A 27326-nucleotide genomic window follows, 5' to 3' on the forward strand; every position below is an offset into this window, starting at 1 on the left:
AGCTTCAACCTACTCTCACTGCTTAACAAAAAACTAAGTGTTTTAAATGCTTAGATGGAAAGTCCTTTATGCAAAGTACTAAATATTATTCATTCAACAACAAAAAAAGTAGAAACAATTAAATTACCTATGCTGTAGTCAGGAAAATACAAGGTGAATGGCTCCAAGCATCCAGTGTTTGGACGAAACAGTTCCCACACAATTTCACTAAGGAAAATAACAGTGACATTTCTGTCTGTCTGTAAGAGAGAAAGAGGGAAAAGGTCACCTTGCATGTTAAAATATTAATCAGAAGAACGATTGTTAGGATTTTTCATTTGAAGAATTTCATCAAATTTAGTGTTTAACAAATTATTAGCATATTAATAAGTCTTTTGGTGGCCTAATCAAGGAGCTCATACATTTGCAGATTTTCATAATTATCTGGGATTCCTGTATATCTCTTGCCATTTAATTGACATTTAAGCTACTAGAGACCTGGGGTACCAGGCAATATGAAGTTGCTTCCCTTCCCAAAATTAAGCCAACATTTCACTTCAATAATTAAATCCAGAATTTCATTAGGAGATTGTACAGTAAGAGTTGAGGAGGTAAAGGAGGACCAATATTTTGTGAAGGGAACACACTTCAGGCTTAATTTATAAAGGTCATCTGACTCATGCCACTACAAAGTTAGCTCTGTACTTAATTGATTGCTTTGCAATGTTAAACGTGGTTATGACTGGTAAGTAACTATACCATCACTTCAGCAAAGTCTGTGGCAATATGCAAGGTCCAACTTAATATTAAGTTGGGTCTATAGGTAACAAATTACTTATTTTTCATATGGAAATATTCTTATTTTACACAGTTCCCACAATTTATTTAAGAATGAGAAAAATATGTCTGATGTCCCATTTATTTATTTTTTTAAAATATCTGAGAGCTTACTTTAAAGAGAAAAAACAGGCTAGCATATTCACATTTTATAATATACAATTTTAATAGAATGTGCAATTCCATTATTCCACACGTCCTTGTGGGGGTCATCTTCATCTATCATTACTGTTAGGAAAGATTTTGCTCAGTGAACAAAGACTACATGCGTCTGACGAAGTGGGTATTCACCCACGAAAGCTTATGCGCCAATACATCTGTTAGGGCAGGTCTACACTTACTTCCTGGTCCGGCCGTAAGCAATCGATCTTCTGGGATCGATTTATCGCGTCTTGTCTAGACGCGATAAATCGATCCCGGAAGTGCTCGCCGTCGACGCCGGTACTCCAGCTCGGTTAGAGGAGTACGCGGCATCGACGGGGGAGCCTGCCTGCCGCGTCTGGACCCGCGGTAAGTTCGAACTAAGGTACTTCGAATTCAGCTACGTTATTAACGTAGCTGAATTTGCGTACCTTAGTTCGAAGTGGGGGGTTAGTGTGGACCAGGCCTTAGTCTTTAAAAAGCAACAGAGTCCTGTGGCATCTTTAAGACTACATGGTTAAGGTAAACCGATCAATCCTCAAAATGTTCTGGAGCTTATACCATACAAATATAATGCTACATTCTTTAATCTCTGCAGGTCTTTCTGCAACTGTACTATAAACTCAGCAGTGAAGAGCGATGCCTTCAAGTATGGTTCTTCCGTGAAGAGATTTCAGAGTTTTGAAGCAGCCCATAAGTTTAAAAGTAAAAAAGCTTGTTTCCTTAGGTTACTTCCACAATATAAAAAATCACCAGAAATTAAGAACCACTGATGTGAGTAAACAACAGAAAAGTAGTGTGGCACATGGATTCCAGAAAGTGCAACAGAATACTGGCACATAGATTATCAGAAAAAGCATAGAGCACACAGTTCTTCCTTACATACATTGCTGTTTCTTGGTAGCTTCAAAAATAATAAAACAGATTTACAATAGGCTGATGTGTAATGATTCAGGATACAGTTTCCATCTTGCACAAAGATATATTCTTTAAGGAAAAGGTGGAACAACGTATTTATTTTCCACTGCTTATGAATCACCTAAATATTGCCCCGCCACAGGCAAGAGGATTGATATGCTTCTCTAATAAACCTCTACTGCTGCAAATTAATCAGCAATTAAAAAAATATTAAAATGTAAATCACCACATTTTTCATTTATTTTACACAAGGTCTTTGAACAAGTTATTTGCTAAGAAAACATGAGGCAGAAAGTGAATGACACTGACACGCACCCACAGAAGTGTCTTGCCACCAAGATCAACATATAGCTACAAACTGCCCCATCCACTAACTCAAGCACATCAAGATGCTACAGCTTTCCACCGCCAGTGGAAAAGTCACTTTCACAAAACAACACAGCCCAACAGACAACGGAAAGGCTCCCACTAACTTCAATGGGCTTTAACTCAAGTCCAGTCCTTTCCTAAATCAGAAGCAAGAGCAGCAGAAAAATATATTCTGTTCTGATCCCAAACAAAATCCCAAAAGAGTAACGCCTTTGCCATATTGCAACAGGGTAGACCCTTAAGAGGCTGTCACACACACACCAAAAGTCAGAGAGCCCCTGCTGGTGACGAAAACAGGGCTAGCCATAATTGCATAACCAATGTTCCAAGAGTCCCTGCACCAGTCTCCAGGAGGGCCATCACAAAGGGTTCTCAGACACTGTTGGAGAAATTGCAAGGAAACAAACACCTGGGACTGTGGTTCATCTGTCCAACCCCACACAGCTCCCACTAAAGCAGCTGTTTCAGGAGGGTTTGCACCCCCCACACTGCCAGTTGCCAAGCTTTAAGAGTGTGCTACCGTTTAACCAAAGACAATAGGAACTGAGCTATGCTAAGTTTTTTTTTCACTTAGAAGTTGCTCCTTATATAGCTTACAGTCCTTCCAAGATTTTATACTTGCTTTGGCAATTATTAAAAAAACCTTGATGAAGAGTGGTAGAATTTTGTAATAATCTCAAAAAGCAATACATATTTTAGAAGATGCAGTGTACAGTGGAAGCAGCTTCAAAAGAATGCATAAAAGAGCTGATTTACAGGACAACATATTATTAAATGGAATAAAACAGAGCACAAGAAGAAAGACCGTGATGTTTAAATTCTGATTTGAGTTCTGCCGCTGACCAAAATTCTGCAAAAAATTACAACTTTCAGAAGAAAAAAAAAGTTATACCCAAACTTCTCTAGGGAGTTCACTGGTAGTGAGGGTATTAGATCATCTAGACAGTATTTATCTTTAACTTCTATGAAATATACATTAAAAATACTTTACTCAGTTACTTACCATTTCTTGTAGTCTAAGAAACCCTGGCAACATATTTGCCTCCATTTCCCTCAGCTGCTCTGCTTTATCCAGCACCTTTTAACAAACAAGGATTTTATTATATAGTCAACTTTATTCTGCCCTTTTATGTGGAATTTAAAAAAAACTTTCTAGTCCAGCTGATGGAGCCACATTTCACCCATACCTCTGGACGGCAAAGAAAGCTACTTAAGCAATAAGACACGAACAGAGCAAGTCTGGGGGATTACTGTTTCAAGGGTGATGGGAGCAGCCTTAGCAGTTCAGCCACCCAAGAAAAGTGATAACCCCCTAGAAACCAACTTTGTCATGACTTACGGCATGAGTGACTTATCTGAGTATTATTCATAAAGCCATGACATCGGTAACGGCCAATTAAAAGCTCAATTTTTATCCAGCATTATGTTACTTCAAAAGATTTAAATATCCCATACATTATTAGGATATTACATGAATATGTTTATTATAAAAGAGAATAATTTTTTCCACCAAGATTACCTTTTACTAATAAATGTGTTTGAAAAAAATTAAGCAGTACCTCAATTTAGCTATCCTTCTGAGGTTCATAAAGAGATACTCCTGGGGAAATTCTGCATATCTGCGGATGCACAGAATTCCTGTCTCCCATAATTTTGTATTTTCCCACATAAAATCTATGTTGCCTAAGATATGCTGCAGTTCTGCCTTTTGCCCACCAGAGGCCACTGGGGCACCAGAACAGCCAGCTGCCTTCATGATGGCTATTCTAGCGCCACAGCAGCCTCTGGTGGGCAAAAGGCAGAACTGAAGCACTTTGGCAAAATGAATTTTATGAGGGAAAATACAAAAATTCTATGCTCAGTGCTGCAGAATTCCCGCAGCAGGAGAAGTTCATCACAGCACCTGCCCACAGAGTGAGGTTAGGACAGAGTGGGGCACACAGGGCTGCTGGGGGGGGTCACAGACCGGGGTTCAGAAGGGCTAGTTGGGGGGACAGTCTGGAGAATGGGCTCAGCAGCTAGTGGGGTGACAGCGCTGAGCCTGGGGACGGGGAAGGGAGGCTACAGAGACCCAGGGGGATGAGGAATGCGGGGACGGGGCAGATGTGCCTAACAATGGAAGAGGCTTGGGGTCAGCCAGAGTCTGCATGGGGGAGGCATCCCAACACCCTAACAATCCCTCCTCACCCCAAAGAAAAATCTCCTACCGACACCCAACACCCTCCAGGTTCACTCCAGGCTCCCCCAAGCCTTTGCACTGCTTCTGACAGAGGCAGGAAATACAGTTCTGTATTGTAATTTAATTGAATTACACAAAGTTCTGTATTAATATGCCTAGTAAGAAATCTATTTGTCAAGTTACCAAAATAATTGAAACACCGAGGAGTCCTTATGGTACCTTAGAGACTAACAAATCGAAAACTTATGCCCAAATAAATGTGTTCATTTCAAAGTGCCACAAGGACTCCACGTTGTTTTTGCCGATACAGACTAACAGGCTTCCACTCTGAAACCTGTTAAAAAAATTGAAACTGGCACGATTATATTGTGTTATTTTGACAAATAAAAATGCAGAATTTTCAAATATTTTGTTGCAGAATTTTTAAATTTTTGGCGCAGAATTCCCTCAGGAGTAAAGAGTCTAATTTTCTTCTGTGATAATGTATTTTGGCCTCAAAAATTATGTCCAGAGATTTACAAGATTCTTTGTATTATTATTTGGAAGCCCAATACTGCTCCAAGAAATAACTAAAAAAAATGTGGTAACTATTAGTAAATATCAACTTTTAAAATGGGGACAATTGCATATAAACAATTACTATATTTTATATCCTCAAGAGAGAAATGGAGGCCTTACCCAGAGTGAAAATACTGCTGGTTATAATTCATTAAAGAATTCTTAAGCTTAACACAGTTACTACCTTGATTGAAGAATAAAAGAGGGAAAACATAGGTTTATTTTATGTTCCACTTACTATGCTGAATTTAACTATCGATATCCAAGTTGATTATTTCTTTTGGATTATTGTTGCTGTAATAATATTACAGATCTGTAGAGGATTGTATGATTCTGTTCTCATTAATGGGTTTATTTTTTTCAAAAAGTTTTGTTTTTGATTTTTTTTCCCAAACCATTGAAAGGCATGAATCTTCAGGATCACACAATACTGGGATGGACATGATACAGCAGTACCCCAGTTACAAAGGCTCCTGTTATTGGAATCTGTTTTATTCAGGTAGTAAAGATTACATTATCCCAAGATTTCAGACTGAAGTCTGTGATTGGACCAGAACTCCAGGTTTCCCAGAACAGATACCTTAACTGCTCGAGTTTAATCAGAATTCCTTACAGAGGGAACGCATGCATTTTTAACTCACCAGATATTCACTAGTGTTCCTTTAACAAGTTCCCATGTAACTGTTAAAAGTTTAGCATCAAACGTCTAAAAACATGAATTAAGCATGTGTTAAGCAACTGTTTTCCATAGGCTGCTAGTGTAAAGAGACCATGGCATATCATGTTAACCAACACTGTCTCATTGTTTATTTGTACTCCCCCAGCTGTCTATATCCATGTGTCTCTTGTCCTATACTCAGACTGTAAGCTCCTTTGAGCAGGGACCAGCTTTTTGTTCCATGTTTGTACAGTGCCTAGTGCAATAGGTTCCTGGTCTATGACCAGGGCTCCTAGGTCCCACTGTAATACAAAATAATAAAGTGGGAAGCAAACAAATTGGAATGCCTTTGTCCAAATCCACGTCCAAATTGGTTGGTTTGGCTTTTTCAGTTATGACTAAGTGATGTATAGCTTCTAACAATGCACAGCTAGGGTCTAGTCACTGAAAAGATATATAAATGAATCTCCAAGTCACTTTCTATATGGCCCCTTTGCACCATAATACATACCCAAAGGCTAACATCCCAAACTGACTTACTAAACTATTAATGAAAATATTAAGCATTGTCATTATACTGAAGAGATTCCCTCTTCACAAACTTATTTTTTTCTGGCACAGTAGTACACAAAAAAACAGATCAACACATCAGACTAGGTTTTTTTGTAGCAGATAATATATAGTGATGACATAGCCAGTTGTATGCTAGTACACCCCGATATAAGGCGAACCGATATAACACGAATTCTGATATAACGCAGTAAAGCAGTGCTCCAGGAGGGCGGGGCTGCACACTCTGGCAGATCAAAGCAAGTTCGATATAATGCAGTTTCACCTATAACGCAGTAAGATTTTTTGGCTCCGTTATATCGAGGTAGACCTGTAGTTGTTGGTGCACCTCTAGTGGCTCATCACCCACACACTCAAGTACCAACAGCCAGCCTATAAATGCAGATGTTATGAAGCCAACCAGTAAGCAATATAGAATAACTTTTGCTAGATGTTTTAGCTTTTTTTTTTTTTTTTAAATGTTTCTACAATTTCATTGTTAAAACACATTATAAAGAACAACACTAATTCTAAATGTAAGAATAAATACAAGTCATATCAGCACCATCTTTCAAATAGGAAGAACAAATCATTTTGTCTTCATGCTCAGTACCTGTTCTTGGATTAAAAAACATTTAGAAGTCTTTGCTTGAGAGCAACCATTTATCTTAATTTTCTCTGACTTAATGAGGGCTGAAATATTTTAAATTATTTACCCCAGAAATGAAATAGAATAAAATTAGTTTTGCCAGTTTATGCTACCAGTATACAGTTCTGTCATCAATCTCAATTTAAACCATCCTTTAATAAATCCAGAGGAGACAGGTTAATTCCCATAAATTGATTTCTGCCCCAATTCCTGTCTGTTTCCATGAACAACAGAGTTGAAACACGCTAATTTAACACTTAATTCTTCTCATCTAGCAACATTTTACCCAATACAATTGATCATTTCACAGTATTTAATGCCCTGTCTTCCAACATCAATTTTCAAGTAACTTCTAATATTCTGAGGGACAGTAATTCTAAATAAAATGTAAAATGTTCCTACAGATATTTAAATCAAGCATTTTCCCCTCTCTAAGTCATATACCAATATGAAAGCAATGGTGTTTTGTAAAATTCCCTGGAACATTATTTCAATCTTACAATCATATTTAAGAATATTTGTTTTACTTTTGTAACTACCTATTAAAAAAGTTCTAACTAACCTTCCATGTTCTTTAAATATTCAAACTTTATTCAAAACACTCCTGTATAAAGTTACAAGATATTAATGCAGTCACTAAACAGAATATGAACTTCATCAACTCAATACTGTATGTACTTTGAAAAAATATAAAACATTTAGCTGTGCCTGCAAAATTACCTGAAGATGTTTAAACATGCTTGTTTACTTCTTCCTTACTTGACTTCAAGTAAGGCAAAACACCACACTCAACTGGTTAGAGGGAATATTTAAAAAAAGTCTTCCAGTGGTAGGGTTACCATATTTCAGCAAGCAAAAAAGAGGATGGGAGGAGCCCCGCCCTAGCCCCGCCCCCGTCCTGCCCTAGCCCCGCCCCTCCCACTTCCCACCCCTCTCAGAACCCCCAACCCTCCCCCCGCTCCTTGTCCCCTGACTGACCCCTCCTGGGACCCCTGCCCCTAACTGCCCCCCAGGACTCCACCCCCTACCTAAGCCTCCCTGCCTCTTGTCCCCTGACTGCCCCCTCCTGAGACCCTCCCCCCATCCTAATTGGCCCCCTAGGACCCTACCCCCTACCTGTACCCTGACTGCCCCAACCCTTATCCACACCCCACCCCCAGACAGCCCCCCACAGAACTCCCGACCCATCTAAACCCCTCTGCTCCCTGTCTGCTCTGATCCCTCTCCCCACCCCTGCCCCCTGACAGCCCCGCCCCCAGAACTCCCAACCCCCCCACCCGCTCCTTGTCCCCTGACTGCCCCCTCCTGGGACCCCTGCTCCTAACTGCCCTCCAGAACCCCACCCCCTACCTAAGCCTCCCTGTTCCTTGTTCCCTAACTGCCCCCTCCTAAGACCCCCCCCAGGACCCTACCCCCTACCTGTACCCTGACTGCCCAAAACCTTATCTGCCCCCCCCAGAAAGTCCCCCCTCCCAACCCCCCCCGTCTCTTGACTGCCCCCTCCAGAACCTCCCTGCCCCTTCTCCAACCCCCTGGCCCCCTTACCCTGCTGCTCGTCCCGGCACACTGGACAGCAGGGGAGGAGGAGCGGGGGAGGAGCTCCAGACTGCCGGAGGCGATCTGCGAATGCAGGGAGGGAGGGAGTGATCTCTGCTGCAGGGGAGAGGAGGGGGAAGTGGAGGAGGGGTTCTCTCTGGCTGTCGGAGCCCCATGTAAGTGGCACCATCCGGCCGGCTGCCCTGTTAGTCGCGCGTGCTCTGCATGGGGGGGGGGGGGGGGAGGAGGAGATCCGGACATTTACAAATTCCCCCCGGACGCTATTTTTAGCTCAAAAAGCCGGACATGTCTGGGGGAATCCGGACGAATGGTAACCCTATCCAGTGGCATCAAACTTGCAATCTGAACACCTTCAATTTTAGTCACATGGTCAATTCGGCCTCCTTTAACAAATCTTTAGTTCCTTTTCCCCCAAAGAAAATACATTCTGGAGAGTGTGTCCACTATTTATATTATTTCAAGTTCTCTGCTACTACAACTATGCTTTATGCATTATTTTTCACTTGGAATACAACTATAGTATTTCTGCTGGACCTTTTCCTCCACCCACTGTTCACATGATCTACAAAATTTTGTCAAGTTAACTTTTCATTGCTCTACTTTTCTCCACACTGGCTGCCTTTACAGGTAAGAATTGAGTTTTAAATCTTGCTACTGAAGACTGAAGAGAGTTCAGCAGCCCTTTTATAAGGGAACCAATCAGCATGACCTCTAGATTAAACCTGTGCTAGCCTAGCTACCCTCTCCACTTGGGTACTCCACATGTAGCTTCCCCTATTCGGTTTCTCTCCAGTAGAACTATCTCCCAAAAGAGATTTGTGAGGTTGACTCTCTACCTAATTATAAATCAACTCAGTTTTCTCGACTGGCAACCTTTGTTAAAATGTTGCTTAGTTAACTATTTAGCACGATCTACTATTAGTATTTGCATGTGAATGGTTTTATAAAAATAGGTATATAGAGCCTGAGCAAACCCCAATGAAATCAACTGAAAGAATTTCATTAATTTCAATGATCTTTGAATCAGGCCATACAGTACAATACAGAAATCCTATGTAAATTGATGAGCAACACCTATATTTTCATACATAAAGGAACTCTGATAAATACATTTAAACAAAATAAAAATAGGAGAAACATGCAAGTTAAGTTACTTACAATATATACTGTTTGATTCTGTAGATCTTGAGTAATAATTTCTTGCTTAAACAGACGTACAAAGTCATTAAACGTGTCACAGGGCACATGAGAACCGTGTTTATTTTCAGATGAAAGGCTCTGCAACTGGGTCAAAATTTCCTCTAAAAGCAGCCTTGAAGTAAAGCATTCAACACAGTTCACAAACACATGAGGAAGCTAAAAAATGAGAAAAGACAGACAATCTAATTTAATTATATTGAAAGAAATACAAATGATAAAAAATAATTCAAATGGTTAAAAAAATCAGAGCTCAATATTCTAATTTCTTTGCTCCCAAAAACAGACATAGGAATAAACTGCATCGCCATCAGCAGGACCCAGTATTTACAGAAATATGATCAATAATGGATTATCATATTTGTAGCAATTCAAAATTTTACATACCACAAAGGGCAAGTAAACAGATTTTTAACCATATTACCTTGTGACAGAGTTACTAATATGAAACATTCAGTGTAAATTATGTTTATGTTTAAAAACCCCTCTCTTCAGAATAACTCACAAGAAGAAAAACAAAGATATATTTTTGATCAAAAACTTTTTTTAATCTATTACACATTACTGGGTAAAAAGCATCTGACTCAGGCTGGGCCTCAGACTTCCATTCGACAGTAAAGTTTCATGTAAAAAAAAAAAAAAAAAAAAAAAAAAAATTAGGAATTAGTTTAAATAGGAAAAAAATATGCAACTTCCACATACACTCTTGAGACAAGATGTTGATATATACTTCCAATGCACTGTCAGGAGCATGCACAGATGATTTATCTGTGAAAATGAGCTGATGATTGGAAGCATTACATATAGCATGATGTGTATTCAAATACATTCCTGCCATGAGCTTTTACTGTGGCAAAAACTGTGCTTCACTATTTCAGGTTCCCATCTCCTCACTTCATTTCTCAAATCAATTTCTGCAACACTTTTCATTAACAGAAGCCCTGAGATCACCTTACAGCATTATTTATATTGACGTTTCAAGGCTGTTATACTACAATTTAGATTTATCAGTTTGTTTTGGGTTGCAGGTCTGTGTGACCACAGTACACAACTCTTACTTCTTCTGTGTGCTAAGTCCTGTGTAGTCAAAGCATTGAAATACATAAGATTCTTATTTCCGTAAGGTTGTTTGCATATTTAACTCCTTTCAGAGTGGATTATAAAAATGATAATTTAAATAACAAAATAAAAAAATCATAACAAGTTCTTTTAAAAAATAAGCCTGTTTAAAATCAAATGTGAATTTAAAACAAAATATGTAAAGGCCTAAACTTATTACTTCTTAAAACATTTAAATAAAAACTAAAATGTTCTGAATCTACGAGCCTTTATGAAAAACTGAGTTGAAGACTGCTTTTCTATATAAAGAAAGAATCAGGGGGAAAACATCTAACTTTTATAGCCAAGCTTCATAAAAGTAGCACAATAGGTCAGCCTATTAGGTATATTATTTTTCTAGGCTGACCTGAAATAATCAGTTTAATTCACTGACTACCATTAATCCCTCTGTTTAATAAATCATTTAGTTGTAAATGTGAAACATATTTCGACTAGAGAAGTTTATGTATCCAAAACTTTTAAGGTTTTGTTTAATAAAAAATAAGTTTTATATGCTGTTGTGTGTTTAATTAAACTCCATTTACCATCCTAATGCAGCTTGACACAAATCATGAGCAAAAAGTTAATTATCTAGTAAATAAGCAATAAATCATTCACCATTTTCTAACATACTAACATACTAAAATGTGCAATTAATAAGACTCTGAAAATATTAAGATATACAACTTGTTAAATAAACGTACACAGTTACAGCATACCCTCCTAGGTAGCAAAAAGAAGTACCAAATGTAGTGTTAAGGCTCTATTTGGTTGTAAAACAACATGGTTATATCAACCAATGAGAATGCACCTCTCTTTAGAAAATAACTGAAGTACAAATGGAAAAGCTGATTAAATTGAGGCTTTGCACTTGACAATTTAAATCAATCCATGACTGGTCAGAGGAATGAAACTGAGCAATTAGAGAGAGAGCATGATCTATGTACAAACTTCACCGGAACACATGCCCCTAACTGTATGAAAACCCAGAGCTCTCCTTATTTTGTTTACAGCAGAAGAGTTCAAGTTTTGTGACTTCTTCCACTGCTTCAGCCATTACTTTTTTTTTTGGGGGGGGGTGGGGGGAAGAAGATCTCAGCACTAAAAACAGCTTTAAAATAAGAAAAAAGAAAGGGGTGATTTTACTGCTACTTCTAAGTAAAATTTCAGGCTTGTCAATTTTGGCAGTATCTTTTTAATGTTCAAAAGCTAAGGTAATCTGCCTTAATGGAACAACAACATTGGTTCCATTTTTATTATTCTGTCACTCACATGTATGTCAGGAAAGAAAGGTTACTTATGTAGCAATTGTAGCTCTTAAAATAGGTTAAAGAAACATATGTTGTTCTTCTTCACTGAATATCAAAACCTTCTGGAAAGCAGTAGTCACTAGGACACACACATTCCTTGCAGAACCAAACCTCTCATGCAAGGTTATATATAGAAGCCCCCGTACTGAGCTCATTACAGTCGTTCCACTTCATTAGAACCCACATCAAAGGCTCAGTGGATGTGGGAAAGTGTGGATACATGCTGACAATCTAGTCAAACAATGTTTAGTAGGAAGCATCCTTATTTTCTTTTAGAGTATTGTAAAGAAGAGCCTCACTCATGGGAGATTAAGTAGCAGTAACCACTACTCAAAGGAGAATTTGTTTAAGACAATTTAAAGAACTGTTCTCGCAAGCTGCACAAAGATCTAGTTGTCATGTCAAGTGACTGATATCTAAGTGTATGGTTTCAATTCAGCGTGGCCATCCTGAGTAACTTGGCAACATAGATATTCTTCAGACAAGCTGTAGAGGCTACTTTGGACCTAATGGAACATGTTCTAAGTCCCTCACGTATGGAGACACCCACAAGGATGTAATGGTTACGTATACAAAAAACTTTGTCCACTTCAGGAATACCTAGACAGAGGCCTTCTCTTGGACTTATCCTAACTAGGGATGTAAATATAGTTCTAAAAAGATAACTGTTTAAACTATTAAAATTATATCATTTAACCAGTTAACCAATTAAAGGGAGAGGGGCTGCGGCTGCTCAGGCACCACCAACAATGCAACAAAAATTCACAGGGTTAAGTGCGCAAACAGGATGCAATTTTTAGCCAAACAAAAAACAAAAACAAAACAAAAAAAAGTCACGTAAAGGAAGAGGGGAATCAATAAAAGAAGCCAACAGGGTAGACAAAGTTAGGTTGGCCTAGCTCCAAGATTCTCAAAGCTCATATTTTATATGACATCTTATTTACCTTATCACATTGCTCAAATCAAACCTTAAACATGCTTATTAACTCATGACAGCAGGTTTGCAAAATGAGCTTTCAATTATGGCAGTCTATTGGGAAGTTAAATAAATACATCAAGGTCCAATATTTAAGCTTTATACATCTGCTGTCTTGCAAGAGGTCTACATCTACCTTAAAATTTAACACCCAACTAATACTGAATTCCATATTCAAACAGGAAATAACATTTGAAACCCAAAACTGAAGGTTTATAATGATACAATTAATCATAATTTAGATTACAACATTATTGAAGTCAATATGCTCCATATTTTGTATTGTCCCATAAATCAGTGAACAACATGGCCAATAGGACTTCAAGACATTTAGTTAATTTAAAAAAAATCATCCTGACTCACTCTGCTAGCTGTGCACATAGCTAACCAGTGTAACTGCACATCAGGGCACACTGATTTAAATCTACGGGATTAAAACCATCAATTTTAATTAGGACTGTCCATTAATCACAGTTAACTCACGCGATTAACTAAAAAAAAATTAATTGTGATTAATCAGTTTTATTAGCACTGTTAAACAGAATACCAATTGAAATTTATTAAATATTTTGGATGTTTTTCCACATTTTCAAATATATTAATTTCAATTACCACACATAATACAAAGTATACAGTGATCTCTATTATTTTTATTACAAATATTTGCACTGTAAAAAAAGGATGAATAGTATTTTTCAGTTGACCTCATAACAAGTACTGTAGTGCAATCTCTTTATCGTGAATGCGCAACTTACAAATATAGATTTTTTTGTTACATAACTGAACTTAAAAATAAAACAATGTAAAACTTTAGAGCCTACAAGTCCACTCAGTCCGACTTCTTGTTCAGCCATTCACTAAGACAAACAAGTTTGTTTACATTTAAGAGAGATAATGCTGCCCGCTTCTTATTTAAAATGTCGCCTGAAAGGGATAACAGACATTAACATGGCACTTTTGTAGCCATCACTGCAAGGTATTTACGTGCCAGATATGCTAACCATTCATATGCCACTTCATACTTTGGCCACTATTCCAGAGGACATGCTTCCATGAATTGTATGTCTCCTGCTCTGTGTTTTACCCGCATTCTGCCATATATTTCATGTTATAGCAGTCTCAGATGATGACCAAGCATGATGTTCGTTGTATGAACACTTTCACTGCAGATGTGACAAAATGCAAAGACGGTACCAATGCGAGATTTCTAAAGATAGCAACAGCACTCGACCCAAGGTTTAAGAACCGGAAGTGCTTTCCAAAATCTTAGAGGGATGGGGTGTGTGGAGCATGCTTTCAGAAGTCTTAAGAGAGCAACACTCAGATGAGGAAACTATAGAACCTGAACCACCAAAAGAGAAAATCAACCTTCTGCTGGTGGCATCTGACTCAGATGATGAAAATGAACATGCATCAGTCTGCATTGCTTTGGATCGTTATCGAGCAGAACCTGTCATCAGTATGGACACGTCCTCTGGAATGATGGTTGAAGCATGAAGGGACATATGAATCTTTAGTGCATCTGGCATGTAAATATCTTGCAATGCCAGTTATAGCAGTGCCATGCAAACACCTGTTCTCACTTTCAGGTAACATTGTAAACAAGAAGCGGGCAGCATTATCTCCTGCAAATGTAAACAAACTTGTTTGTCTTAGTGATTGGCTGAACAAGAAGTAGGGCTGAGTGGACTTGCAGGCTCTAAAGTTTTACATTGTTTTATTTTTGAATGCAGTTATTTTTTGTACATAATTCTACAACTGTAAGTTCAACTTTCATGATAAAGAGATTGCACTACAGTACTTGTATTAAGTGAACTGAAAAATACTATTTCTTTTGTTTTTACAGTTCAAATATATATAATAAAAAATATAAAGTGAGCACAGCACACTTTGTAGTCTGTGTTGTAATTGAAATTAAGATATTTGAAAATGAGGAAAACATCCAAAAATATTTATATAAATGGTATTCTATTGTTTAATCGCGTGATTAATTGTGATTAATTTTTTAATTTTTTTTTTAATTGCTTGACAGCCCTAATTTTAATAATGAATTAAATCAGTGAACAGGAAAACTTGATTTAAATTATTTATTTTAATCTTGTTTTGCATTTGTACTTTAGAAATTTTCCTAGAGAGAGAATCATTCACTTTAGTTGGTATATTTTGGTACTTCATTTTGCTAACCAGGAGGATATTTCCCCCCCCCCCCTTTTATATTTATTTAAGCAATTATATGGCTTCGCACATGAGTTATTCAGATTCTTAATTTTTACTTTTGTAAATTATGTTAGAAAATGGTGAATGATGACGCATTTCTGATTACCAGATGATTACTTTGTTACTCAAATACTGTACAGGACCTAATGAAATGGTGCTTTGAACATGATCAGGACTTCTAGGCATCATTGTAATACAAATAGCCAACAACCAATAGCATTTTGGGATTAGTATTTGTAGCATGCATACAAATACAGTTTTATATGCAAATAAAATGGATTGAAAGGTGAATTTCTCAGCTCAAAAAAAGTGAGCTGTAAATGATTGTCTCAGATCAGTGAGTACTGTCTTTGTTGCAATTAGTCCAAACAGCCATCTTAGTTTACTACTCCCCAATTAAAAAAAACAAAACAAAAAAAAACCAAATCCAAGTACACCTCTACCCCGATATAATGCGACCCAATATAACACTAATTCGGATATAACACAGTAAAGCAGTGCTATGGGCGGGGGGCAGGGCTGCGCACTCCGGCGGATCAAAGCAAGTTTGATATAACGTGGTTTCACCTATAACGCGGTAAGATTTTTTGGCTCCTGAGGACAGCATTATATCGGGGTAGAAGTGTATTTTTGTTTGCTTGTTTTTGTTTTTTTTTAATTTCAAGCCAGGCTTATTATGATCAACACTGGCCCTTTATTAACGACCATTCTCCCACCTTTCTGTACTGGACCCACCAACTCCAGAACATTTCCTTTTATCAATTTTGAATTTTATGAGTTTATTCTATTTTAATTTGCATTATGTTGTGCAGCATCCTTGATGAGAAAGAAGGTGTTTTATGTGGCAATCAAGCAATAAGTGGAAGAGATACTGTAAGAATAACAGGCAAGAAATAGGAGCAAAATAACTTGTTCTCGCAATTCTCCATCAAATTTAAAGTAGCTAGTTTGGGAACTTTTTTTAATTCCTCATTGGCTCAAAGTGTTTTATGAATTCCGTAAGAATTTATTCTTACCTCTAATGTTTCTAGAAGAGTTTGCATCACATAGGTCTTGCCACTAGAGGTATGTCCATAGATAAAGATGGATGGGAAGCTAAAATGTTGACGCTAGAAAAAAAGTTTAAAAATTTTAATACCTAACATTCTCTTTATTTCTGAGATTTAGAGAACTTTGGCTCATCTAGTTTGCTGCCAGAGGAAAACCTTGTTTTAAATTAAGAGACTCAAATACAGAACACTCCAATTAAGATGCAACATGGTATTTTCTCACTTTGATTCTATGGTCCTCCAAACCTGAGAGCAGGGTTCAAAAAAGGCCCTAAAGCCACCACTGAAACTCCCAGATCATTAAGGCTGTCTCTTCATTAGGCAAAGAGTGTGTTCTTAACTCAAGTTAGCTAAACTGAGGTAAAATTCTAGTGAAGACAAGGTAGTTTGTAGGCTTTACTTCAATCTGTTAACTCATAAGAAAATGACAACTGGGATTTTAACTCAAGTTAGCTAACCTGAGTTAGATCACGTCTTCTCTAGGGACAAAAAAGTGTTCTGGATTCTGCCACCCTTACTCATGTTGATTAGTAGCTTACTTGTCAAGATGTCCCACTGATAATGATGGCACTAATTGCAGAGTACTATTCAACATGTGTAAAGATGTCAGACTCTAGTCCTTTAAGGGTACATCTACAATGCAAAAAACAAGGTCTACAGCCTCAGGCTCATACTACAGCACTAAAAATCATAGAATCATAGATGTGTACGACTGGAAGGGACCTCAGTAAGTCATCTAGTCCAGTCCCCTGCACTCAAGGCAGGACTAATTATTATCTAGACAAGGGGTCTCAAACACGTGGCCCGCGAGGTAATTTTCTGCGGCCCGCAAGCTCCTCGCGTCTCCTCCCCCCGCCCTCCCCCAGCGTTTACCTAGAGCGGCTCCGGCCCGACACGCACCGGGGGCAGGGCAGGCTCCCTGCCTGCCTGCCCTGCCCCCACGCCGGGAAGCGGACAGAACGTGGGGAAGGGGGGGGCACATTGGTGTGTGTGTTGATGTTGCTTCAGGCACCGCCCCCAGCAGCTCCCATTGGCCGCGGATCCCCGTTCCCAGTCAATGGGAGATGCTGGGGGCGGTGCCTGAAGCAACAGCAATACACACATCCCGGTGCAGGGGCAGGGCAGAGCAGACAGGCAGGCAGGGAGCCTGCCCTGCCCCCGGTGCGTGCCGGGCCAGAGCCCGCCCCCCGAACCCCTCCTGCAGCCGAACCCCCTGCCCTGAGCCCCTTGCCACACCCTGCACCCCGACCCCCTGCCACACCCCGACCCACTGCCCTGAGCCCCCTGCCACACCCTGACCCCCTGCCGTACCCTGCACCCCAACCCCCTGCCCTGAGCCCCGTCGCACCCTGCCCCCCAACCCCCTGCCCTGAGCCGCCTGACGCACCTCACACCCTTCCTGCATCCCAACTGCCCTTAGCCCCCTGCTGCACCCCGATCCCCTGCCCTGACCCCCTGCTGCACCCCGATCCCCTCCTGCACCCCACACCCCAACCCACTGCCCGGAGCCCCCTCCTGCACCCCACACCTCAACTCCCTGCCCTGAGCCCCTGCTACACCCCACACCCCTCCTGCCCCCCCTGGGGGCAGGGAGGGGGCGGAGTTGGGGTGGGGATTTCGGGGAAGGGGTTGGAAGAGGTGGGGCCTCATGGAAGGGTTGGAGGGCGGCGGGCGGGGGGGGGGGGGAGGTGTCAGTAATGCGGTCCTCGGGCCAATGTACTAGTCCTCATGTGGCCCTCGTGATCATTTGAGTTTGAGACCCCTGATTTAGACCATCCCTGACAGGTGTTTGTCTAACCTGCTCTTAAAAATCTCCAATGATGGGGAATAGCAGTTTAGATGTTCCCGGTTGTGCCGGAGCTCAGGTCCTGAGACCTATCCCTTTCCCAGGTTGCAGAGCCCAAGCAGGAAAGTCTGCACTTTTATTTTTAGCACTGTAGCACGAGTCCAAGTCTGTAGACCCAGGCTCTGAGTCTTACTATGCATTTTTGGGTTTTCTTGGCAGTGTAGATATACTCTCTTTTAGACTCAAAAAGCTGAATATCAACTTCCACCCTCCTGATATTTTCTATAATGGAAAGCAGTTAATTTAGGCTTACAACTAAAAAAAAAATAGTGTAATTTCTCAAATTATGTAGTGATAAATACAAGTTACAAAAGGGCTAAGACAGAAGATATTAGAACATGGGAGGAGAGAGAGAAGGACAGAGAGGGGGCAAGCCTCCTCACCCATAATACCTAAAACCATGGTTGTTACCCAGTATTCATGCTAAATTTCTCAAGGTAAACTTTATCAAATTATAAATCATTTTAAGGGCTAATAAAAAATTAATATCTGAAGCTCTTCTATTGTTTCCCAAAGCCTGAGTAGCCATTTTCGCAGCTGCTGATATTTAAAATTTTACCCAAACCATAAGTATCTTAGGAGCCTAAGTCACTTACATGCTTTGAAAATTTTACCTTCCTGTTAAAACCTATGTCCCTATGATTAAAAAGGATAACCCAAAGCAGTTTAATTGAATGAAAAGGAGGAAGTGCAGAGAAACTAAAAAAATAAAATAAAAATGAGAGAATTGAGATTAGAGGGGAAAGACTGGAAGCAAATATATCTTCAGAATGAATTGTATTTATTTTTTGTCAAAATGTGCCCATTGTAGCTTTAAGGCAGCTGTACATTTTTTTTTTTAATTAACTAAGACACCCAAACTGACAAAGTTAACAGAGAAAACATCTTCTGAATAACAAAAACTAAATGCACTCAGATCATGACTTCAAAACAAGTGCCTGAGTAAAGGTAAGTCTTCAATATGTTCTGAAGGCAATGCTTGAAAAATTCACTCTCCAGTGGCAAGCAGGAAGTTTACCCTGGAAAGTATGGGGACAGCCTAAGCCATAAAGATTCTGCAGAATTTAAGCTTTTGTTTAAAAACAAATTGAGCTTCCAGCCTTTATAGCTACAATAAATACATCAAAATCCAGTATTTAAGCTTTATAAATATACTACACCTTGTAAAAATCAAATGCAGTACCAGACAAACTATCAACATCAATTTACATATTGTTAACTGAATGTAAATTGATACCATGCTGCCTTCCCAGAGTCTGCAGATAAACAGCTCCATTGCCTTTGCCACTGCAATAGCTTTGCCAAGCACCAGTAGAGTAAAAATTAACACGTCTCTGGTCAGTTTTATAGCAGCTATTCCAGAGCCTTATGGGCAGCAATGAAATTATCAAGAGTCATGTTTCATGTTGTTTCTGTTGGGAAAGCTACCGGCACAACAACAGAGACAGGTACCAGAGTTACCCATACGGGAGGGCCACCCAAGAAAAGATGAGTTGTGAGAGGAGTAGAGAGGCAAGGATCTTTCCTATCACACCTCACAGCAGCTAAGAATGACTGGTACTGGAAAGCCAACTAACAGCAGCCAGGAGTGGAAAAATAGCTATAAAGCTCCCCCTTGCTTACAGCAGCTAGAGGATCTTGTGTTTTCAAGTTTATCAAACAAGATCTCAAATTACAACGTAAACAGCTAGCCTAGCTCAGAGTAATAATACATTTAAGTTTGTTTTCAGCCTGTCCGTAAAAACAAACATCTTAGTAGAACATCTATAAATCTACCCAAATACACAATATAGAAAGAGCTACCTCTCCAAATATTGACAACAGTGATGACACTTGGGATTCTCGACAGGGCACCATACTTTCCAGGTGAAGCAAGGTAGCTTCGGGATACTCTGGATGTTCGAAATTAGGCATTTTGATTCAAGTTTCTGTCATCAGTCATCCAACTGCATTTGCATGTCACCTTCCAAGAGGCAAGAAGGATCAAAGCGATGACCTGGAAAATAAAATATTATTTTTTCATATGTGGAGAAATAAAAGTAAACTAAATAAGAGGTGACAATCTCTTCTTACAATCAGATTTTGTAACCAATGGCAATGATGATTAGTTACTTATATGACGGTAGAACCCAAAGACCTCATTCAGGACTGAGGCCCAATAGTACTGGGCATTATACAGAAATAGAAACAAAAAAGAGAATACCTGCTCTCGAAGGTTTACAACTTAAAGACACAAACAAAAGGGCAGGGGTGGATACAACAAATGAGCAATGAATATGCTGTCACAACTTTGCTAGTTACATGGATTGCAGTTGGTTTTTACTTTATTTTTTGAGGGTAAAGATAGGAAGTAAAGGAGTAGAGAAAGGAAAGGAAAGAAATTAGTCTCAGCTGGTCATCTGCTTAGCCATGATTAGCAAGATGAGATTAGTAAGCATCACAGCAGAGACCAGCCTTAAAGAAGGATATGAAGGATAAAATAGTGGCTCTTCAGATATTCATCAGGGAGTTTTCCTTAAGCATAAGGGACAGCATGGCAGCAAGCATAGAGGTGTTTAAGCAAGCAGCTGATTGGCTGGTGATAAGGGATGGGAACACTTGCAGAGTAAAGACAGGGGCTGACATCATAATAGGTTACTAAATCAGTTAGGAGATGGGGCTAAGTTATGAAGAGACTTAAAAGGTAACAATAAGAAACTTATATATTTGATGTGGAAGTCAATGGGGAGCAGGTGGACACCTCAAAGAGGGATTCAACGTGATCAGAACGATGAACCAGAAAAATGATCTTTAATCTGAATAGACTGGAGGAAAGCAAAAGTTACAGCAGTCAAGTCAGGATGAGGGTTTCATGAGTCTTCACTTACTAGGGGGGGGGGGGGCTAGATTTTAAAGATTTTTTTTTTTTTTTTAAAGCAAGATAAAAAACACAATGGCCCAGTCAAAGATGACACCTAAAAGCTACACTACCTGAGTGACAGGGAGAATAGCGGTGTTGTCTACTCTGATAAAGAAAATGGCCAGATGGGAGAACCTGAGAAAAAAGACAAAATTTAAAATGATGACTGGACATCAAGGAAGAGATGTCAGAAAAACAAGCTGAGATAGGACTAGATGAAGCAAGACACCTCATTAGCTGAGAGGTAGACCTGTGAGTTATCAATGTAAAGATGGTACACCAAGTGCTTTACAAACATTAAAATACCCATGGGAGGCAAATCTTTTTATGCATATTGTACAATGAAAGAAAAAAGAACAGCATCCCTGTTTTTGGACTGGAAGGGAAGAACCAAATAGTCCTGATTCTCAAGGTTTACCACCCATTTCTTCAGCATGAAAAAAAACAATATCATTGTGTGAAAGTGCATCTTGACATCACACTATTTGTGCTGCCAGGTCATGACATCGCATTAGTGCATGAGGACAATACAATCACCTTATTTTGCCACCTCCCAAAGGCACTACATTATACCCCACACAGGATTCAGAATAGGCCCAGGACTCACCAAACAACCGACCCTGCATAGCAAGACTTTGCTGCAAGCTTTGAGATAGGCGGTTACTTTACCAATGCCACAGATATACTATCCCCCTCAATTTCAGGGGAAGGAATTCAACCGTGTACCTCTGCTCCCGCCAGCACCCTGTCATTGTCAGGGCAGATAGAAATCGCAGGGGCACCTGGCTGTAGCCATTATCCCCCACACCTTTGCAGCAGGTAGCAACCCCGCCCAGACCCACACCCCCAGCACTAAGGGGGGGGCGTTTGCATGTAAACATCCCTCAACTCTGTCAACACTTCAGCCCAACAGCCAGCGGAAAGCGCCTGGAACGGGCAATCCCGCCCGGGGCAACCCCACGCTCCGTGCCCCTGCGCGCCAGGACTTCGCCCCACAGCTCCCCCCTCACTCCGAGCCTGGCCCCAGCTGCGCCAGAACGTGGGGGCCCCTCGCCCATCCGCCCCCAGGACACGGCTGAGTTCGGGAGGATCCTGCCCCTCCCCTTCTGGCTCCTTCGGTGTCGGGGCAGCCCTGACGCTCCCCTCCCGACCCAGGCCCGGCCCCCCGCTGATGCGGGCTCCCGGTCACCGCCCCGCTCACTGAGCCGGGGCCCAGGCAGGATGCACGCGCACTCCCGGCCCCCGAACCATCCGCCAGCGCCGGACACTCACCCCAACCCGGGGCGCTGACTCCGAACCAAGCGCCTGCCGTTGCGCAGGCGCACCTTGCTCCTATGGTCCCCTGAATGCGCACGTGCCAACTGTTTGCACATGCGCGGTAGGAAATTGAAGTCTCCCAGCATCGGCGCCCATATTGTGCCCATACCCGAGGTTAAGGGCAGGAGGGGGATTGTGCCTCCGAGGCCTTGGCGGCGCTGAAGGGGAGGAGGCGGAGCAGCCCGCGGGTTGGCAGATGCGGGGATGGGACGGGGAAGACGGGGCGGTGGCGGGAGAGAGTCGGGGGGGAGGTGGCAGCAGAGGGGGCTGGGCTGGGGGAAGATGCGGAGCAGCCGCAGGGGGAGGAGGAGCAGCCGGGGCGGGTGGCAGATGGGATGGGGGCAGATGGGGAGTAGAGGGGGAGCAACCCGGGAGTGGTGGATGAGGCAAGTAGGAGCAGCCGGATGATGGAGGGGGAGCAGCCGGGGGAATGAAAGCTGGGGATGGGATGGGGGATAGAGGGGAGCATCCGTCGGGGGGGGGGGGGTGACGGATGGGGGAAGGCGGGGAGCAGCCGGGGGGTGATGGATGGGGAAAGACAGGAAGCAGCCAGGGAGTTGTGGATGGGGAACGATGGGGAGCAGCTAGGGAGTGGAGGGGGAGTAGCGAGAGGATGGCAGAGGGGGATGGGACGAAATGGGGGAAGACAGGGAGCAGCTGGGGGTGGGGGTGATGGATAGGGAAAGACAGGAAGCAGCCAGGGAGTGGTGGATGGGGAAAGTCAGGGAGCAGCTAGGGAGTGGAGGGGGAGCAGCTGAGTGATGGCTGATGGGGATGGGATGCGGGAAGATGGGGAGCAGCCCAAAGGATGGTGCATGAGATGGGGAGCAGCCTCTGGTTGGCAGATGGGGATGGGATGGGGAAGACAGGGAGCAGCCTGGGAGCTAGCTGGGAGGCTTCTCAGCATTTTCACACAACCTCTCTGAGTGATTGATTAAATTTTCCTTATATTATCACCAGTCTGGAGGAGAGAGATTGAGATTTGAAGCCACCATTTGTAAAGGCTGGTGCTGGGCCCAGGGGATCAGACAGAGTCCGGGGCTGTGTCAGGACTCGGGCCCTTGCATGTGCTGGGCCTAGGGCAGCAGAAGTGGAGGCTGTCTTTCTCCAGCTTGTGTCAGAGATCAGCCTCGGCTGCATTTTAGACTTAAATCTGCATTTGAAACCCATGGTAATTTATAGATTACAAGGGCTACATTACTCTCACCACTGGAAGTCAAGAGTGTTTGAATGTCTGTGCTGAAAGCCACTTTACAATAATTCCTCCGTAAAGAGGAAGAAGCTATAGTTTATTTAAGAAGCCTTCCATCACCAAGATAGATATTTATGTTCCTGTGCCACACTCAGACCTGAATCTGAAGTTGTTTGATTGTGATTGCCAGCAACTGTGGAGCCTAAAAGGACTGAGATTAAAGATGGAAAAAATCATGGGTACAAATATTATAAATATTTAACTAATTCCTTGAGTTTTCAGTTTAACTCCTGTTAACTCCCTATCGAGTTTAAAGAGAAATATATGTTAAGTCTCCATTTATTAGTTCATTGTGTATAATTGGGAGTAACCTTTATGTTGTTCCCTGTGGGAGGTGGGGAGGGATAGGGAGGAAGGAAGGACTATAACAGATTGAAAGAACTATTGCACTAGCTAGTATACACTACTATATCAATGTCTCAGGGAGGCTCTAGAGACATTTGCATCTGTCTTGTTGCTAACACATTTTCTAAATGTTACTAACAGAATAAAATTAAAGAAAATTAGTATGCAGTATGCCCTAAACTATTATGTTTACCAATGTGGAATATGATTTATCTGAAAAGAATGCTCATGCATTTATACAAATTAAGTTTTGTAAAGCTACCTTTTACAAAACACTTATAGAAATAGCATTTTTAAATTTCAATGAAAAATTTTATTACATTTAAATATTCCACTACTGTGTTTAAAAACTCAAACACAATAGTGTAGTGCTAGTTCATGAGAACCAAGATGTAATACTCACTCTCCAGTTTAGTTTCACTGCCTAAAATGAGTGAAATGCAAAACAAGTGTATACAAATTGTGATTTGTTATACTTAAGGTTCACATACAAAAACATATACAATCCTAGTAAACCAGCCAAAGGGGAGGGGGACAAAAATACAGAGCTATAGGCATATATGGGTTAAAAAAAATAAATCCAGAATGAAGTTAGAAAGAGTGGAAAGGAAAAAAAAAAAAAAAAAGGAGTGGGGCAAAACTATCACTATCTGGAGTTCCTCTCCTTTAATTCCATTTTATACCCTCTCTAGTCTGGCTTCTGTCCCTTGCATTCCACTGAAAAACACTCTTGCCAAAAGCTCTAATGACTTCTAACTAAAGCTAAGAACCTGTACTCCATCCTTGATTCTCTTGACCTGTCAGCTGCCTTTCACGCAATCAATCTTCTTGAAATCTTGTCCTCCCTTGGCTTCTCTGAGTCTATCTCACCTCTAATTGCTCCTTCAGTGTGTCCTTAAGACTACCCTTCTCATCTGCCCTCCAATTTTCTGTGGGGGTTCCACAGGACTCTGTTCTTGGTCCCCTTCTCGTCTCCCTTTACACCTTTGTTACAGAGTCCCCGGGCAACGCTTTGGAACTGCTCCCCACAAAGCCAGTCAGGACTTTGGGGAGCCTCCTCTCCCTCAGAGCAGACTGTCTTTAGGGCAAGAAGCTCACACGACTTCACCTTCCTGGAGCATTCAGCATATGCCCCTCCGTGTGCTTCCCCACAGCGTGTTCGCCCAGGCGGGGTCCTGGGGAAGCCAGAGGGTCCTGCATGCACCCCAACTTTGCAGTCAGATATGACTTTTAGCCAGCCAGTAAAACAGAGGTTTATTAGATGACAGGAACACAGTTTAAAACAGAGCTTGTAGGTACAGAGAACAGGCCCACTTAGCTGGGTCCATTCTGGGGCCCAGCAAGCCAGACAACCCCGTCTGCCCTCACTTCCCGTCCCCAGCCAGCTCCAAACTGAAACCCCCACCAGCCCCTCCTTTTTGGCCTTTGTCTTTTTTCCAGGCCAGGAGGTCACCTGATCTCTTTGTTTACCTTTAGCTATTCCCTTGCAGGGGGGAGGGGCCCCAGCCATTTGTTGCCAGGATACAGAGGGTTGGCCATTTATGCACACTGAAGACTTAAGAAATGCAAAGGGGAAACTCAGGCACCCACACAGTATTTAGAGGAAACATTAAGAACAGTCCCACTTCGTCACAACCTTATCTCCAGATGATCTCATCCACAAACACAAATTCAGCTACCATCTCTCTGTATGTAGACTATTCACAGATCTACCGCTCTGCTCCAACCCTCTCTTTGAATCCCTTCATGGACTCCTTGTCTATATTGCATCAAACATAAGCCGCATGTCTTCACTTTCAAGGCCCTTCACAGTCAATCCCCACCCTACCTATCATCTCATTCACTAATGTGCTGCCAGTGTTTGCCCAGTCCAATTGGACCATGATGCCACTTCCATTGCCCACTTGTTAAATTTTCAAACACCTTCGTGATTTCTCCCATGCTGTCCATATCCTTGGGAGCTGCTCCCCATGAACATTGCAAAGCTATCTCATCATCCACCTTCAAATCCCTCTTCAAAACTCTCCTTTGCCATGATGCCTGCAAAAACCTTGACAATAGCTGCTGGTGTGCCTAGACCATGGCCTGCAATGCTGACCAATATATTGCCTCATTGTTTCTTTCCAGCATACTTCCTCATTGTACTCCCACCATCTGTTATCTCTTGTCTTAGGGCTTGTTTACACTTAAAATGGTGCATCGGTGCAGCTGTGCCGCTGTAGTGCTTCAGTGAAGACGTTTCCTATGCCGATGGGAGGGGTTCTCTCGTCAGTGTAGGTACTCCACCTCCCTGAGAGGTGGTAGCTATGTCGACGGGAGAATTCTCCCGTCGACATAGCGCTGTCTACGCCGGGGGCTCAGTCGGTTTAACTGCATTGCTCAGGGGTGTGGGAAAATCCACACGCCTGGGTGACATAGTTATAACAACCTAAAATTCCTAGTATAGACATAGGCGCTGCTCTGCACCCACCAGCAGCCAAGCTCCCCTCCCTGCCCTCCGCCTCATCTCCACCTCCTCCCCTGAGCATGCCGCATCCCCGCTTCTCCCCCTAGCTCCCAGCACTTGCCACCGTGAAACGGCTGTTTCGCGGCGTAACAAGCTCCGGGAGGGAGAGGGGAGGAGCAGGAACGTGGCTCGCTCAGGGGAAGAGGCGGGGCCGGGGAGGGGATTTGGGGAAGAAGTCCAATAGGGGCAGGGAGGGGGCGGAGTTGGGGCAGGGACTTTGGGGAAGGGGTTGGAATGGGGGCAGGGCCGGGTGGAGAGGGGGCAGGGCCAGGGGCAGAGGCGGGCTGAGCACCCACCAGTGCCAGCAGAAGTTGGCGCCTACGAGTATAGACCAGGCCTTATACTTAGATTGTAAGCCCCTTGAGGCAAGGACTGTCTTTTTCTATCTGTACAGCACCTAGCACAATGGGTTCCTGCTCCATTATTAGGGCTCCTAGGCACTGTAATACAAGTAATAAATAAAAGGAGCCAGTAGTGGACAGCATAGATCTGATTACAAGTCACCCAGGGATTCTCCTATAGGACTGCATTCTGGTTGCTTTGTACTGGAACAGGGCCTGAGGATCTGAGTCACGCTTTCTCATTATGTTTGCTAAAGACGGTTATAAATTCCTCTTTTGTCTATCTACGTCTTAGTGTTTATAATCAACAATGGCTGTCAAGTGATTAAAAAATTAATCACGATTAATCATGCGATTAATTGCACTGTTAAACAATAAAAGAATAGCATTTATTTAAATATTTTTGGATGTTTTATACATTTTCAAATATATTGATTTCAATTACAACACAGAATACAAAGTCTTTAAGGTGCCACCAGACTCCTTGTTGTTTTTACAGAATACAAAGTGTACAGTGCTCATTTTATTTTTGATTACAAGTATTTGCACTGTAAAAAAACAACAGAAATAGTATTTTTG

At 41.7% G+C, this 27326-nt stretch overlaps 1 protein-coding gene across 1 annotated transcript in view; it reads right to left on the bottom strand.

Annotated features, from left to right (window-relative positions):
• ORC5 (origin recognition complex subunit 5) overlaps nucleotides 1–22314 on the bottom strand; it is a 154218-nt gene extending 131904 nt beyond the window's left edge. Inside the window, exons 1-6 of the mRNA XM_065415829.1 lie at nucleotides 22259–22314; nucleotides 19891–20083; nucleotides 16209–16301; nucleotides 9553–9750; nucleotides 3248–3322; nucleotides 128–239 (exon numbers count right to left, since the gene is read on the bottom strand). Of these exons, the coding sequence (XP_065271901.1) occupies nucleotides 128–239; nucleotides 3248–3322; nucleotides 9553–9750; nucleotides 16209–16301; nucleotides 19891–20001 (589 nt within the window). The 5' untranslated portion in view covers nucleotides 20002–20083; nucleotides 22259–22314. The remainder of the gene's footprint in view (nucleotides 1–127; nucleotides 240–3247; nucleotides 3323–9552; nucleotides 9751–16208; nucleotides 16302–19890; nucleotides 20084–22258) is intronic.
• Nucleotides 22315–27326: the final 5012 nt, after the last annotated feature.

This window comes from Emys orbicularis, chromosome 1 (assembly GCF_028017835.1).
Source record: "Emys orbicularis isolate rEmyOrb1 chromosome 1, rEmyOrb1.hap1, whole genome shotgun sequence".
In the NCBI taxonomy this organism is placed as follows: domain Eukaryota; kingdom Metazoa; phylum Chordata; order Testudines; family Emydidae; genus Emys; species Emys orbicularis.